The 17,136-nt window shown below is 45.8% G+C and overlaps 1 protein-coding gene across 7 annotated transcripts in view; it reads right to left on the bottom strand.

The window, feature by feature from the left end:
- PEX14 (peroxisomal biogenesis factor 14) overlaps positions 1–17,136 on the bottom strand; it is a 150,244-nt gene that overhangs the window by 41,349 nt on the left and 91,759 nt on the right. For all 7 annotated transcript variants that reach the window (XM_081871223.1, XM_081871222.1, XM_081871224.1 and 4 more), the window contains exons 4-5: positions 6,254–6,376; positions 1,514–1,599 (exon numbers count right to left, since the gene is read on the bottom strand). In XM_081871223.1, coding sequence (XP_081727349.1) covers positions 1,514–1,599; positions 6,254–6,376 — 209 coding nt within the window. The remainder of the gene's footprint in view (positions 1–1,513; positions 1,600–6,253; positions 6,377–17,136) is intronic.

The following is a 17,136-nucleotide window of genomic DNA, read 5'->3' on the forward strand; positions in this document are numbered from 1 at the left end:
CTTACATACACATTTTTGCAAGTGGTTTCCACAAACACAATGCATTTTTCTATTTTATTTTGATGAATATATTCACTTTTATGTACACTTTCCCCTAAGACGTGCATTTAAAAAAAAAAAAAAAAAGCAACTGGACAATGACATTGCAAAATTCATAGAAGTGTGAACTGTGAAGGAGAGCTGTGTTTCGGTCCTCACATTGCTTTGGGAAAAGAAAATTAGGTAGGTTCACTTTTATATCAAACTGAATCAGATTTCTCCCTTTTCTTCTACCTGGGGATACTGGGGATTGAACCTAAGACTTTCTGCATGCAAATGGGAAGCTCTGCCACTGAATCTTTCCCTTAAGACAGTGGTTCTCAAGGAGTGTGGTGTGTCACACTGGTGTGGCCAGAGAGGGTGGGAAAGTGTGGCTGATTCAAGGGCAATCTAAGACCCATTTCAACATTTCCATGTAGTATAGTATCAAAATAAATTTTCTTCGATATACACGGAGAAACTGTATCCACTCCTCTTCCAAGAGCATTGGCTATTCATCTACAGTTCCCTGTGACATATTGTTGTGAACAGGGATTTTCAACTCAGACAAATATGAAAGATCAGAAAAAAGAAGTGCTTATTTGTGTTGGTGCAGAGATAAGAGTTTGTCTGTCTCATATTAGACATAATACAATTGAGATTACCCGGCAAAAGCAAACTCACACCTTTCTTTGAGTTTCTATACATACTTAAGATACATATATGTAAGAGACTTGTTTATAATTATATTTGGGGAATGAGTCATGTTCGTATGTAGCTGCATTAATCTCGATGACCCATTGTCATATTATACCTGAAGGAGCGTCTCTACCCCCATTGTTTAGCCCGGACGCTGAGGTCCAGCTCCAAGGGCCTTCTGCCGGATCCCACACTGCAGGAAATGAGGTTACAGGGAACCAGGCAGAGAGCCTTCTCAGTAGTGGCACCCACCCTGTGGAACGCCTTCCCATCAGATGTCAAGGAAATAAACAACTATCTAGACTTTTAGAAGACATCTGAAGGCAGCTCTGTTTAGGGAAGTTTTTAATGTTTTATCACATTTTTAACATTCTGTTGGAAGCCGCCCAGAGTGGCTGGGGTATAAATAATAAATTATTATTATTATTATTATTATTATTATTATTATTATTATTTATAAAGTAGTTGTGTTCTAGGTTATAAATCAAGCACTGATAGGAGTTGTTCCTTTTTGTTTTCCAGTGTATTTGTATTCTGAAACTGCGGCCCAGAGAAAAAAGTTTGAGAACCACTGCCTAAAGACATGGGAAACTGCCTTACACTGAGTCAGATCACTGGTGCACCTTGCTCTGCATTGTCCACACTGACTGGTAGCAATAGTCCAGGATTTTAGGCGGGGGGTTTTCTCCCAGCCCTACCTGCCGACGCCATTGGGAGCTGAAACCTGGGACCTCCCTGCAGAGCTACGGAGGTTGCATCCCACGGCCTTGACAAAAGTCGGAAGGTAATCCCTTACCTTGTAGAGCTGGTGGAAGCCGAAAGCGATGCCTGCCATGATAATCGCTAGAGCGCCGTAATCCCGCCATCTGGAACCAGGGGGACCTGGAGGGCAGAAGCGAAAAAGGTAAGAGTGAGGAGGAACGGGCAGGGTTTTGTGGTATTCCCTGCTGCGCTCCTTATCCAGGCATAGGATCGAGATGGGGAACTTAGGACCCTCCAGACATGGTCAAACTCTGTTTCCCATCAGCCTCCAGCTAGCATGGCCAACGGTCAGAACAGATAGGAGTTGAAGTCCGACAAGATCAACATCGGGCCAATGATACATTCCAAATATATAACCACATCCGCACCACACATTTAAAGCGCCATCATAAATCTTTAAACAGTCAGGGCTCCCCCTAAAGGATTCTGGGAGCTGTGGTTCGTTAAGGATGCTGAGAGTTGTTAGGATGTCCCTATTCCCATCACAGAGTTACAGTTCCCAGAGTTCACATGGCTCAGAAAACGTAACTGCCAGTCCTAGCTCTGGATTTTTCAATCTCAACTCCAAATGCATCTACACAATAGATGCCCTCAATGGGTTGTCTCCAACTCAGAGCAGACCTGCTAACGTTCAAGATCATTAGTCACTTAGGTCCATTCGTTTCAATTGGTTTACTCTGTACAGTGGTACCTCGGGTTACAGACGCTTCAGGTTACAGACTCCGCTAACCCAGAAATAGTACCTTGGGTTAAGGACTTTGCTTCAGGATGAGAACAGAAATTGAGCGGCAGCGGTGTGGCGGCAGCGAGAGGCCCCATTAGCTAAAGTGGTACCTCAGGTTAAGAACAGTTTTAGGTTAAGAACGGACGTCCAGAACGAATTAAGTTCTTAACCCGAGGTACCATTGTATAGGAGAAGCAACTCAAAATCTTGCAAATAAAATCCCCACTATTACGGAGTTACTGTCTTCTTATGAACCATGTCGGAATAGTTGCCCCGAGCTTTGCCCAGGCCCCAATGTCCCACTCCTTCTTTGACCTCCAGGAAGACTCCGAAGACACCTGTAGGTCTCCCTAAGTCCCCCCCCCATAGCAACTCCATCATCTGCGGCCTTTGACCTCTGTCATCTCTCCCTCTGTCCCTGTAATGTTCGTGCTAAGAACATTTTATTGCCCCCTGGTTTTCATTATTAATGAAAAGGGACCGAGATGATCTTTCGGAAAGTTCAGAGAGTCTATAAAGACGAGGAGCTGAAATGCCATTTTACTCGTTTTAGGGGTGTGTGGAACAATTCTGTCTTGTGGCGAAAAATAAAAGGCACTGAGGAAAAGGGGAAAAGAAGTAATTGAAGAGAGGGGAAGGGGAAAGGGAAGGAGAAGAAGAAGGAGAGGAGGAAGAAAACACCCCACATTCTGCACCAGCTCCCCTGATGCGACAGTGAAAAAGGACTCTGTGAGCCAGGACCCAACCCTGTGGACTAGTAACTTTGGCAGACTTATTGCACAGTTCCTTCAGCTTTGAGGAGAAGGAGTAGGATCTGTGTAGGAAAACCTACCACTTTCTGTAATAAGAGTAAGACAACTGTGAGAGCAGGATGCTGGACTAAATGAGCCTTTGGCCTGATCCAGCAGAGCTCTTCTTAATGCATTGGTAAGGAACCCCTCAAGGCCTGCAAAATATTTAACGGGGAGGCCAGCAATCTCCCTATCTATATAATAATCTGTCACATAGAAAATACTAAGCTAGGTCTAAAGTGTCACATAAATAACTACCCAAGCAGGGCCCTACAAAACAGTCATAGAATTGTAGAGTTGGAAGGTACACTGAGGATCATCTAGTCCAACCCCCTGAAATGCAGGAATATGCAGCTGTCCCATATGGGGATCAAGCCTGTGACTTTGATGTTATAAGCACAACGCTCTAACCAACTGAGCTATTCAGCAGCAGCATCCAGCTGAGAGCCCTATTCCCCAGAATTTTATCATCATCATCATCATCATTATTATTATTATTATTATTATTATTATTATTATTATTATTATTACCCCACCCATCTGAGCGTCTTCCAGAATATATAAAAACACACCTGGAAAGTCAGCCAAGGAGTACATAAGGGCAACTGGGTGGCCTCCAGCAATTGGCATCCTGAGGTAGACTGCCTTTGAACGCTGAGGTTCTGTGGAGCTATCATGGTAAGAGCCATCCACAGACCTCTTCTCTCATGTGGCCTTGCGCAATCCCCCTTTAAAAACAATCTCTGTTACCGGCCACTGCCCCATCTCTCAAGCAGCCTTCCAAAAGGTTTTGTCAGCCAACAAATGCCCACGTTGGTTGTTTGTGGCCTGAAAGCAGAGAAAGCAGATTTCTGTGACACTTCTTTGAGCGATTGCTTGGAGGCAGCCCTTAGCTTGCCACAGGAGGCCTACTTGAGTGGCTGCCTTAACATCCAAGGGTAAGGAGAGTAGGAACCAACAGCCCTTGTACGAAAGACGGTGGAGTTCTTAAAAAAAAACCAGGTGCAAAACCAGCACACAAACACCCACCGACAAGGGTCGTAAATATTATGGGATGCTGACAACGCCCGCGCAATGCAAACACTCCTTGCACACCTTAGCTCAGGAACTCCCCGAAATTTGTATGTAATGAAGGAGATTAGGGGAGGTGGGGAAACGTATATATAAACCCTATCAATCATTTAAACACTTAGAGTCAGATTTCTACTCACTTCTGGATTAGAGTATTTCATAAATGCCAACGGCAGACAGCACCAGTGTTCCCACTCTGCCTCCTTTATTTCCCTTCCAAGTTGGGGGGTTCATTTTGGGAGCGCGTTCAAACTAGTCAGATTGAGTGATGCTTCCAGCAACTAATCGCATGTCAAATAAAAGATATTTTATGTAATAAATTACAGCTACAAGTAATTCAGATGTCATTTATCAGTTTTATTATCAGTCAACCCAAGTCTTGTTTCTCTATATTAATCAAAATCAAGGAGTTGGTGGCTTGTGGGGTGTATGTGTGTGTAGGTGTGTTGAGTTGTTGTTTTTTTAAAAAAAGAAGCAGTTTTTGACACTTCTTGGCAAAAATACAGATGGGAAGATTTTCTCTCTCTCTCTCTCTCTCTCTCTCTCTCACACACACACACACACACACACACACACACTTGTACATGCTAGTGAACTCAATCAGCAAGGAAGAAGAGAACTGACTGGTTCTCTTCTGTGGTTAAAGGCTTAGCATCAGCATTAAGGAATTGGGACTTTAAAATAAGGAACTGAGAAAAGTGACAGTATGGCTAGTAGTCATCAATAGCCCTTCTCTCCATGAATTTGTGTAACCCTTTACAAAGACACCAAGGCTGCTTGCCATCACTGCCTCCTGTGGGAGTGAGTTCCAAAGTTTAACTAGGCGTTGAGTGAAGAAGGACTTCCTTTCACCTGTACCGAATCTTCCAACATTCAGCTGGATTGGGTGGCTGCAAGTTCTAGTGTTATGAAGGAGGGAGAAAAAACTTTTCTCTATCCCGTTTTACCCAGGCCACGCATCAATTCATAAACTTCTATTATGTCACCTATCACTCTTGTCTTTTCTCTAAACTAAAAAGTCCCAAACGCTGCAAGCTTTCTTCTTGCTCTACCTGTGGGCTTCCTGGAGCTATGAAAAAACAGGGCGATGGACTAGATGGGCCTTTGGCCTGATCCAGAAGGGCTCTTCTGATGTCCTTATGCACTTTCCGTACTTCAGGATAACCTCTGGAGCCAGTCGGAGAGCAAGATGAGAATTACATCTCGAGCCGAAGGGCCGCGGCTTAATTGCACGTTTGAGTTGTTGCATGGAGATTAATTAATTTCCTTGTCATTTTCACGAGTGAGGATGGGAGCCAAAACCACAGCGAGCGGACAAGTTGCCGTTCACTCTGCAATATCTTTATTGGGACTAATAGGTGCTAGTAGATTGCTGGCGTTAAATCTTTATTAGAGGCTGGGATCGTACTAGCCTGGCGTCAGGAACCAGCAGCAACCTCAAGCGCAGAAACGAAAGGAAGTGGCAGATGAAATTATAGGGTGTGAAAACGGGCAAGATGGCAGGTAAGCTTCAATGACGAAATGGATCCAAACAAGTGGTGGGGGACTGTGTCCCCCATCCCCCCGCACAGCCTGAGGGCCACATTCTCTTCTGGGCAACCTTCCTAGGGCCACATGCCACTGGTAAGCAGGAGCAGAGGTAAACATGGCTGGGACTGTGCATGTAAATTTCACCTCTGTACGGTAGACTAGTTTCTACACATACTCAAGAAACAGAGGCAGGGAGGGGGTGTGGCCTAGGGAGGGGGGGGTATCCCGGAGAAGGAATTTACTCAGAGTAGGCCCACTGACATTAATGGACATGACTGACTTGTTAACTTTTAGCCTAATGGTTGCACACAACCCAAAATTGCAAAGGTATTATTTAAAATACATATTTTATATACATATTATGTATAATACGTATCGATTTGGGATGGGAAGCTGCTCTTTTAGGAATGCTATTTTTCAAAAAAACCCAAACTCCCACTCTTATATTGCCTCCTTGTAGTCAACCCTTAATGCATTACCATCCTACAGTCAAATGTTTCCACCATTGTGGGGGCTAGCGCCCGAGAAAAACAAAAGCGAGATAAAAACCAGAAACACTTAAGAAAAACACTGCCTGTTTTGCAGCCCTGAGAAAGAAGACAAGACCGAGAGGTGTGTGGAAATAAAACAGTCTGGTTGTTGCCATGGGGCTACTTACTGTGTGGGGCAAGATGAGGTGGCTGAGTCGGCACCAACTGCGTGGAAAGGCTATGGGGCTGAGGCTCCTCTTTGGCAGTACCTGACTGCTGGAAGGCCAGGTCAATTTCTTCATCCGTCAGCCCTTGAAAGAAGAGGAGAGTCATTTAATACCGGTCCATTTGCCCCAGCAACCTCAGTCTGCCTTGAGCCAGTCCCCACCTGTCTGCCTTTTTAACATACAATCAGCCCAGGAGGTGGTCCTACCTGCCAGCTTCCTCCTCTTCAGTCTCAGCAGGGAGGAGGAGGAGGAGGATGGAGATGAAACTAGAAGGAGGTGCAGTCTGTACCACACCCTTTTTAAAAAGCCATGAGGGTGCTTGTTCTTCAAGTCAGAGATGCGTACCAGGGAAAACGCCAGCAAGGCCATCAATGAATGGCTGCTGTTTGCAATCCCTCTGGAAAGGAAGTTCCCTTCCATCCAAGTGAGGTACCGTTGTCCTTCTTCCATCTCCGTCACACCTCCCTGTTCCGCTTTTCAATCGTCACAATACATTTCTCAGCTACTAACTCTCCCCACACTCTCAGTGGCAATACCAGTTGCTGGGAATTGTAAATGGAGAGAGTGCTGTCTGGGTGGGCCAGTGTAAGAATAGGATGGTGGTTCTTTGGACTATTTTGGCAGCCAGGCTCTCCTCACACAGGATCAGACCACATGGCAAATACCACGTCAGGTTAAGTCCTCGAATGAGCAACATTCGAATTAGGATTTCCTCCAAAAGAAACAGATATTGAACTAGGACAGGAACCAAACAAATACGGAATGGTCCCAGTAAATAAAGACAGGTGTAAGTGGGGGTTGCAGGCCTGTAAGAGCATAGGAAAAGCCCTGCTGGATCAGGCCCAAAGCCCATCCTGTTCTTACAGTGGTCAAGATGATGCTTATGGGAAGGCCCAAGCACAACAGCCATTTCCCCCACTTGTGATACTAGCCATGGTGGCTTGTGGCCATTGATAGAAGCGAATTCCATGTTTTAACTATGCACTGTGTGAACATCGGAAGAGCACTGTACAGGGATCAGCAAACTTTTTCAGCAGCGGGCCAGTTCACTGTCCCTCAGACCAGACTATATTTTGGAGGGGGGGGGGAATGAACAAATTCCTATGCCCCACAAATAACCCAGAGGTGCATTTTAAATAAAAGCACACATTCTACTCATGTAAAATCACACTGATTCCCGGACCATCCGCGGGCTGGATTTAGAAGGCGATTGGGCTGGATCTGGCCCCTGGGCCTTAGTTTGCCTACCCATGAGAAAGCCCACCTAGTCCAGCATCCTGTTCTTGCAGTGACAAACCAGGTGCCTCTTCTGGGAAGCCTGCAAACAGGACCTGAGCACAGTGGCAATCTCCCCACTTGTGTTTCTCAGTATCGGATATTCAAGGATAGCATGCCTCTGACAGTGGGGGTACAACGTGGCCCTCCAGACCAAGAAGCTTCCCAACTAAAAACCCAGAATCCCCAACAGAACTCCCTGGAAGCCGCCTTGCGAAAGTATTTTGGCAAATATGCGTGGCGCGTCTCAAATTTTGGATTCACTGGGGTGGGAGCCACATTCTCTCTTCACTGCCGCAATTTAACCTTAAGCGACGGGCGTATTAGCCTTCCCTGACACTTTTTCCAAATGTGGCTCATTCAATTTCCTTAATTTATCTTTGAGTTTATTGCTGCTTTTGAAGTAGCTTTTCTATTGCAATTCCCCCATTCCGTCAAAAAAAATAAAAATAAATCCGCAAAAAACTCACACACAAAACGAACATAGTGGGGGAAACGTACACCATCAACTGCAAATGTGGCTCATTTTAATCCGTAATGGGGTGGGGTGGGGAAAAACAACACAAGAGCAACAACAAACCCAGGGTAGGGAAGGAGAAAGCTAACAATAATGTAAGAAAACAGACAGGGAAACAAAAAACTAATTATTGGGTTAGACGACTAATTAGTCTAGATCGTTTCTGAAGATGGGAATAATTTGCTTTATTTTATGACAAATGCAGAAATAAAAAAAGGGGGGAGAAGAGAGAGAGAGAGAGAGAAAGGGGGGAGTGGAAATCAGGTCTGACTGTGATGAGCATGAATGGGACCCAGAAAACATCAGGAGGCAATAAAAACAGAGCAGAACAAGCTGCGATGAAACTTTTGGAAAAGGACGCTAACGACCTGCCGGTTATTAAAAGGCGGGCGCTTGGATGGCTGGGGCTTTAAATCCGGCTCTCTGCAAAGCTATCATCCTTTATAGGGGTGGGCTTAGGGGAGAGGAAAGAGGGGTCCCCTCTCCATTTGGAGAGGCCGCAACATCTGGAAAGGATTTGGCCAATGAGAGAGGGAGACAGAGAAGAAAGAGGAGCAGCTGCTGACCAGCAGCAGAAAAGGAAACTGCACAGCTGGCTCACTTTTTCAGAGGGAGTAAAAGTCCTTGCTGAGAAAGGGAAGGAGAAGGGGGGGGGGAGCCTGCCATGAAGGGCAGATTCTACAATGCAAGGCCCAGAGGGAACAAGACTATAGAAGGAACCATGCCTTTTTATTTGATTTTAGTGTCTTTCTCATTTTAGAAACTTAAGCCAGGTCTGCACGTTTTACAAAATTTATAGACTGCTTGACTGTGTGCACGGCTTGCAAGGAATTAAAATTTTGGGGTTTTTTTTTAGAATTGAAGAGCAATTTAAAGCAGTGAAAAACCATTGAAACCAAGGATTTTTTTAAAAAAAACCACGTTTAAAACATGTCGACATATACGTTGCCTGAGTAGGCTGGCCTAAACAAAATGTTTTAAGCAGGTGCAGAAAAGAGGAGTGTTCAATAGGCAGAGAGTTCCAAAGTGCAGTGCCAATTCTGCAAATCGAAGCGATCAAGTGGACACACATGGGGTAAGGCAGGCCCCACAAGAAAACTGGCCCCCAAGCTGTGAAGTTATATTATATATGTTATAATATATGGTGTTATGTGCTGACAGTGCCGCACTCTCGTTAGCAACTGTGCTGCAGCATTCTGCACCAGCTGCAGTTTCTGGGTCAAGCACAAGGGAAGCCCCACAGAGTGCATTGCAGCAATCCAGTCTTGAAGTCATCAATGCTCTCCTGGCCCAGGAATAGCAGTAGTTATCGCACCAATTACAACTGGTAAAAGGCACTTCTAAGCCCCTGAGGCTGCCTGGGCCTCCAGGGACAAAACTTGATTTGAATTACTTTCATAAGATGCTGTGGGTTTAGGCTTAAGAAAGACTCTTGGGGTGGGGAATAGAGAAAGAGGGGGGTCCTGGGAATATCACTTCTGGGGACCCTGGGAAACATCATTTCCAAGGCACCCAGCTGGCATATGATATAGCATGGTGGGGAATCTCTATATGTTGCTGGACTCCCAACTCACATCATCCCTGATCACTGGCTAAGGATTGGAGGGAGGAGGGGGAATTCAACACTTCGCCTTTAAAGGTGAACCCACACAATCCATATACAATTCAAAACACTTTAGCCCTCCTTCAAAATCTGCACTTTCATGAATTTCACAACTCAGATCTGCAGCTAAATAATATGTACAAAAGGGCCTGTGCCTGAGTAAAACTTTCTCAAGTTTTAAATCAACCCCACTGAGTTCAACAGATCTGACGCCCAAGGAACAATATATAGGATTGCACTCACGCTGATTCTAATAAACTGGGGGATTTGTGGGGAGGTGGCTATGGGGGCTGTCATGATGAGCTCTCCTGTTTCTCAAACTTTACCGCTGGTGTTCTGAATGCATCCCACTTGAATCAGGCTGCCCATTCCCCTCCCTCTACTTCCTCACTCCCCCCAAAAAAATCCATTCAAGAGAGCATATGTGATAAATATTATCACTGAAGATTGCACACCAAGCCACAGAGAAGCCCTTTGTTCTTGAGGTCTCCAATCTGGAAAGCACAGGAAATAACACTCATTGTTAAGCTACCCTCCTCCCAGCTAGATTCGCATCCTGTTCGGGAGGGATAAAATAGATAGAAATTTGTTTCTCGCATTAATCTGGCCATATTAGCCAGCGACAATAGGATTAGGCAGAGCACGGCTGTTTTCATTAGGGATCCTCTTAAGATAGGGATTGAGGAGGGCTCTAGAGATACAGGCAGAATATGTGTGTATTCTGAATATCCCAGATGCCTACGAAGGCTGGTGGCTCCTTGACTTGGCTTTTGGACTTCCCAGAGGCATCTGATTGACCACAACAGGGAACAGGATACTGACCTAGTAGGTCCTGTAGCCGCTCACACAAAACCTCCCGCCAGCTTGATGAAACACCACTGATGAGCACTTTTGTGGCTGCTACACATTCATCTACTTCGATAGTCTTTTAGGTTTGATTGGCCCAGTCCCATGGGAAGCATTTTTTAAAAAATCATTGAGTCTCAGTCAGAAAGCATTATTCCGGTAGAAACTGCTGGTGGGAGCCTCATGGGCTGTTCATGGTCTTCTATGGCTGCACTGGCTGGGGCAGATGGGAGCTGTGGTTTCTTAAGGGTGCTGAGAGTTGTGAGGAGACCCTGTTTCCCCTCACAGAACTACAATTCCCAGAGTGGCTGAACCCATCAATCCCTCTTCCTGGGGAACTTTGGGAAAGGTAGCTCCGTGGTAGGACTAAGGGCCTCCTAACAAGTCTTAGCACCCCTGGCCAATGACAGCTCCCAGAATTCCCCGGGGCAAGGTGTGACTGTTTAAAGTGGTATATGGTGGCCTAGGAGCAGCACAATGCTCTGATTCCAAGAGCTCTATGCAACCTGAAAGCTTGCTGTGTTTACCAAGATAGTTCCCTTCAGCGAAAAGGGAGTCTCTGTCTGCTTTACAACTTTGGCTCACTGCGTCTCACATTTGTGCAATGCCCAGCTGCTGAGCAGCATAACACACACACATACACACACACACACCCTTGCTTCTGACGTTGCAACTGCCTCTGCCTCTCTCTCCTTGCTAGCCAGTCCTTCCCCGCATAAACCCGGCGCTTCCTATCTCCTGGTGAAGACCGAGACCCAGGCAGGATCCAAAAGGTTAAAAGGAGGAATGAAGAGAGCTGCCGATTGTAAGTGAATTATATTTGGCCTTGAAAGCCGAGAGACGCGGCTATATTATAAGGAGGCATCTCTCTCCCTCTCTCTATCTGTGTTGTTTACCATCACCCTGACTAATGCAAACCGTTTTTTTTTTTTTTGTTTTGTTTTAAATAATCTCATGCAAATTAGACACACACTTCCTTCCAGTTGATTGCTATCTGCAAGGAATAATATAACCGCAGAGGGTAAGCAGCAAGGACTGAGCCACAGCAAAGGGATGCAACGAAAACAGAACGTGACCCACATATCGACCCCCACCACCACCACCGCCACTTTTCTCCATCCATCCATCTTCTGTCCAGCCAGATGCTGCCACCACTGGACGAATTATCCCTTATTTTCATAATGCCTTATAGTATTTTTCTCCATAGAGGTCACGGGTGGAGGTGGCTCCTGACTTGCATTATACGAAACGGGTCTTTCGCACAAGCTGTGTATACGCCGTGCACTGGAAACCTCTGTGCAGTTTACCACTGCACAGAACTACACTTCCCAGCACCTTAGCAAACTACAGTTCCCAGAGGTGGAGGTACCTTCTGATTTGCATTATACAACACAGGCCTTTCACACAAGCTGTGTTAATGCGCAACCTCCGTAGGTGGCTCTGGATCTCAGCTTCCTCCTCCTCCTTAGCCTCAGTGCTGCCCTTGTGGAACTTGGCAGGGAAGAGAATGGAGACAAAACTAGGAGGAGTTGGCTCTGCCTAACATTAGCTCTGGCGCCACCTACTGTTGGGCTCCCAGTCACTACTGAGGATATGTAGTGTTAGGGGTAAGAACTCTCATGAGTGCTGTGCAGATCTTCTGGAGGGGAGAATTAGATCGAGAGTGAGAGGCGGTTGTAGGAGTGGTCCCCCTCCTGGGTTCTTGCCCAGACCTGAGACTTGGAAAGATGGCTGTGCAAATGGCTGTAGCCACCTCGCTCTTTGAAAGAGGAGCTTAGCGGGTCTTGTCAAGTGTTGGAACAGCATCCTAGCTCGTGCCTAGTTATGAATGAAGGAACTCAAGAGAATGATGTAAGCCACCTCGAGTCCCTTAGTGGATAGCTGGGATATAAAATGCAACAAGCAACTAAGAGCCAGCGTGGTGGAGCGGTGTGAGTGTTGAACTGGGACCTGGGAGACCAGGGTTCAAATATCTGTGCTCAGCCAAAAAACTCACTGGGATTGAGAATCTGTGACTGCCCAGATGTTGCTGGGCTCCAGCTCAATTCAATCCAGATGTTGCTAGACTCTGAGCTTGATGTGTTGGTTTTGACCTCTAAAGCCATTGTCCTCTACCCTCTTAGGCTACCTACACACGTAAACGACTGCTTTCCACCACATAAAAGCACAGGAGGCTGATCCAGCCCCTCCTTTCTTACTCCAGTCAACCTGCAGAAAGAAAGAAAGAAAGAAAGAAAGAAAGAAAGAAAGAAAGAAAGAAAGAAAGAAAGAAAGAAAGAAAGAAGTCTAGCAGAGTTTAAAATGCAGCTTGGCAGGGGTCAAAGGTGCGACCCACTGATATTTCACCCAGCACACTGTCTTGTGAGAGGGGGCCCTGTCAGGTCAATTTCATCTTTTAAAGTTCTGTTTAAAAACACACACACACCAAAGCAAACCTAAGGTCAAGAGAAATGTCCCTCTGCATCCTCTCCCCTCCCCTTTCTTCATTTACGTGGAGACAATTTATTTGGACTATTCCCCCACCCCCACCCCCAACCGCTGCTCTCTCTTTTTGTTCCTGCCGCAGTTGCAAGCCAGTGGTGGTCACGCTAGCAGAGAGGGGGGCGGATTACAGATACAGGAGGGGATTTTTGTGTCCATGTGCATGTAGGGAAAGCGTGCAATTTCCACTTGCAACTGAAAAAGAGAGAGAGAGATGCTGCTGGATATGAAAAGTGGCCTTAAGTCCTGTGCAGGATTATATCTTTCTGTCAAATTTGCATGGGTTAGTTTAGCCTACAGAAAACAACAACAAAAATTATCAACGGCTGCTAGCTTGCTAGCCCTGATGCCTACGCTCTACCTTAGCTGTCAGAGGCAGTAATACTTCTGACTCCCAAGGGCTGGAAAATGCAGGAGGGGAAGAGTCGCTCTCGTGCTCAAGTCTTGATTACGGACTTCCCATTGAGGAAACTGGTTGGCCAATGCAAGGATAGGACATTAGGCTAGACGGGCCATTGGCCTGATCCAGCAGGCTCCTGTTATGACAGCAAAGGCTTACATGAAAAGTTCTTTGGAGTACTTTCTTGTAAGTACTAATCGCCTATGGAGATTGTGAATTGCTTTCCCAGGTGAGATGGAAGAAAAGTTTAAAAGAAAAAGATTGTCTCCTTTCTTTTTGTCCAGAAAAGGTTAACTTTTTGTGTTTGCTTGTTTATTGGACTTCTTACCCATCCTTCATTGTAAGGTCCCAAGGTGGGCTAGAACAATACAATTATAAAAACTGATATAGATAGAAAGAAAGATAGACAGATAGATTAGATAGATAGATAGATAGATAGATAGATAGATATAGATAGATGATAGATATCAAGTAAAACAATTCTGAACAGAAGAGTCTAGGCAAGTTGAATTTGTGTATATGTGTGTGAACAAGTAACTTATTATTTTTATTTTTAAATCAATTACAGATGGTGGTCAGTAGAAACAATGCAAAAATGGCTAGTATTCTTTCTAAAAAAAATCCCTCCCAAAATTCCAGAAGTGGTTTCTTTTGGAAGAGGCGGAGTTTGTGGAGGCCACAAAAAGTATATTGGAGGTCAAATATTTGGAGCACAGATTAGCCAGCCCAGTCTATACTGGCTGAAAACACAGAACCACTCCCAGTCCTACCTGAAGTTGACTGGGGTTGAACTTGGGACTTTCTGCATGCAAAGCAGATGCTCTACCACTAAGCTACAGCCCTTATCTTGAGACAAGGAACATAGGGTGCCGCTTTATATCAAGTCAGACTATTGCTCCACCTAGCTCAGCATTGTCTACACTGACTGGCAGTGGTTCTACATGAATTTTAAAAAGCAGACATTCTCCCTCATACCTAGAGATTCAGGGACTGAACCTTGTGCCCTTCTGAATGCAAGGCAGGAGCTCGACCACTAAGCTACAGCCCTATGGAATGAATAACCATGGCGATAGACAGTCTCCTTGGAAGTCTTCAGAAACACGTCTTGCAAAGTAGTGCCACTCCATACACGTCCAGCTTTCTTCCTCAAACTCTATGCATTCTTATCCTTTCTCGCCTCCTTTCTTCCTTTCTCCTGTCTCCTAAGTGTAGGCAGCACCTACACTTTGGAACTCCCTGCATGTTGAGATTAAGCAGCTGCCTTCACTGTACTCTTTTTGGCGCCTGCTAAAAATGTTATTGCTTTTATTATTGTTGAGTAAAGAGGAATGAGATTAAATTCATCCTGAAAGTCTGTAATGAAGGAGACAGTGGCAAACAAGGGCCAAAAGAGGGTAGCCACCACTGAAAAGGCCCTGTCATGGATCAACGCCAACCGGGCAGCCGAGCACAGGACTGGGGAACCTTTGGCCTTCCATATGATGTTGGTCTCTAGCTCCCATTATTGAACATGTTTCCTAGCCATGTTTTAATCAAGGCTAACAAAAGCCAGCCCTGGAGCAGACTCTTGAGAGTCCCATGGACTGCAAGAAGATCAAACCTATCCATTCTGAAGGAAACCAGCCCTGAGTGCTCACTGGAAGGACAAATCCTGAAGCTGCAACTCCAGTACTTTGGCCCCCTCATGAGAAGAGAAGACTCCCTGGAAAAGACCCTGATGTTGGGAAAGATGGAGGGCACAAAGAGAAGGGGACAACAGAGGACGAGATGGTTGGACAGTGTTCTCAAAGCTACCAGCATGAGTTTGACCAAACTGCGGGAGGCAGTGGAAGACAGGACTGCCTGCCGTGCTCTGGTCCATGGGGTCACGAAGAGTCGGACACGACTAAACAACAACTAAACAACAACAATAACAAAAGTCAGACACTCATGCAGAGGCACAGCAGGAAGCCTCCTTTCTGGATGGGACTCCCAGGAGCCTTGAGTCCAGAAATGGCCAAACTGTGGGTCCTCCAGATGTTGCTGTACCCCATCACTCCAACCACTGTCCATTCTGACTGGGACTGATGTGAGTTGGAGTCCAATAACATGGAGGACCAAAGGTTCCTCAGCCCTGACCTAGCCCAACTTACATGCAGACCTGCAACAAAAATGCTGCAGCGCTGAGTTCAGGATCCCAGCCACTTCACCGCCTTCCCTCTTTTCACTGTTTCTCACTTCCCTGAGTCCCCTGCAGGATTCTGCAGTTGCTACATACGCTGTTGTCACTGGGCTTGTTTTGGGAGTTCCCTCCCCCATAAAGTTTTCCGTAAAAACTTTTGCAGAATTTGGGGTCCCTCCACGCCTGTTCTGGAAGTGTGGGGTGGAGTAGCACTGTCTAGGCCAGTGTTTCCCAACCTTGTGCCTCCAGCTGTTTTTGAACTACAACTCCCATCATCCCTGACTAGCAAGACCAGTGGCAAGGGATGATGGGAACTGTAGTCCAAAAACAGCTGGAGGCACAAGGTTGGGAAACACTGGTCTAGGCTACCCCAGCATCAGGACTCACACCCCAAACACGGGAATTAGAGCATGCGACTTCCATGTGCCAAAGAAAAAACAATACGATATCTTTATTGTCACTGTCCCGTGCAGAACAATGAAACTGAAAAACTACATCAAACATTCAAAAACCCCTAAAAACTCTGAAACCCCATTTTAAAATACACTATACTATAGAGACCCCTTATGCTGCATGTAGAACCAGCTGAATACACACCATATATTTAAAGCACCCCCCTCAAAGAGCCATGGGAACTGTAGTTCTAACCCCAGAGTGCTGTGATCCCAAGCACCCTTAACAAACTACAGTTCCCAGAATTCTTTGCGGTGGGGGTGGGGGAATGTGCTTTAAGTGTGTACGCAGCCAAAGAAAAAAGATGAATGTGTGGGATCCAATTAAAAATATGGTGCTAATGAAGCCAGGAAAAGGAAAGGTTAAGTATAAAGGCATTTGTTTGGAGGTGTGTGTGGGGGGGGGGGTTGGCTTAAAAAAACAACAACCTGGCAGGAGTTTTTGCCTTGCTGGCTGCGCTTTCGAAGTCTATAATAAAAAAGGAAACGTAAATGGAGGCGAGGAAGCCAATGTCAAGGGGTGAGAGTTTGGGAGAGGTTGTTAAGTATCTCCGTCTCTAAGGCTGTGTTTTCTCTCCCTCCCACACCCTCCATAATTCTCCCCCCACCCTCCGCCCCGCCACTTACGGGACCTCCTGGGTGATTGATGGATGGGTGAGAGAAAGAGAAGCCGTAAGAGATGGCCACCTGCCTTTCAAATAACCGACACACACACACACGGCCTTAGAAAAGACGGCAAACCCTTTTTTTTTTAAGTGCAGAAAATATCATTACTATTTTGAAAAAAATAAAAGCCAACTAAGCAAATCTCTTACACACTCTAAAATAGGAGATTTTTTTGGAAGAAGGGGATAGAGCTTGACATTGACATTTTAATTTTTTTTGGGGGGGGGGGAGTTTATTTATTTATTTTATGAGCAAAAACCACCACCCCCATCATCTGGACGGACTACAGCTGAGCAGAACGAGGACTCTCTTTCTCTTTCCCCCCCTCCTCTCCTCCTCCCCCCCCCCAGCCCTGGGCGCCTGCACCACCCCAACCCCGCAAGCCGTTAAAAGTCGTCGGGTGACCCGGAGACCCCTATTTCCCAGAGCCTTGTATAAAATTG

This window comes from Podarcis erhardii (genome assembly GCF_964252035.2).
Source record: "Podarcis erhardii genome assembly, chromosome: 7".
Classification (NCBI taxonomy): Eukaryota; Metazoa; Chordata; class Lepidosauria; order Squamata; family Lacertidae; genus Podarcis; species Podarcis erhardii.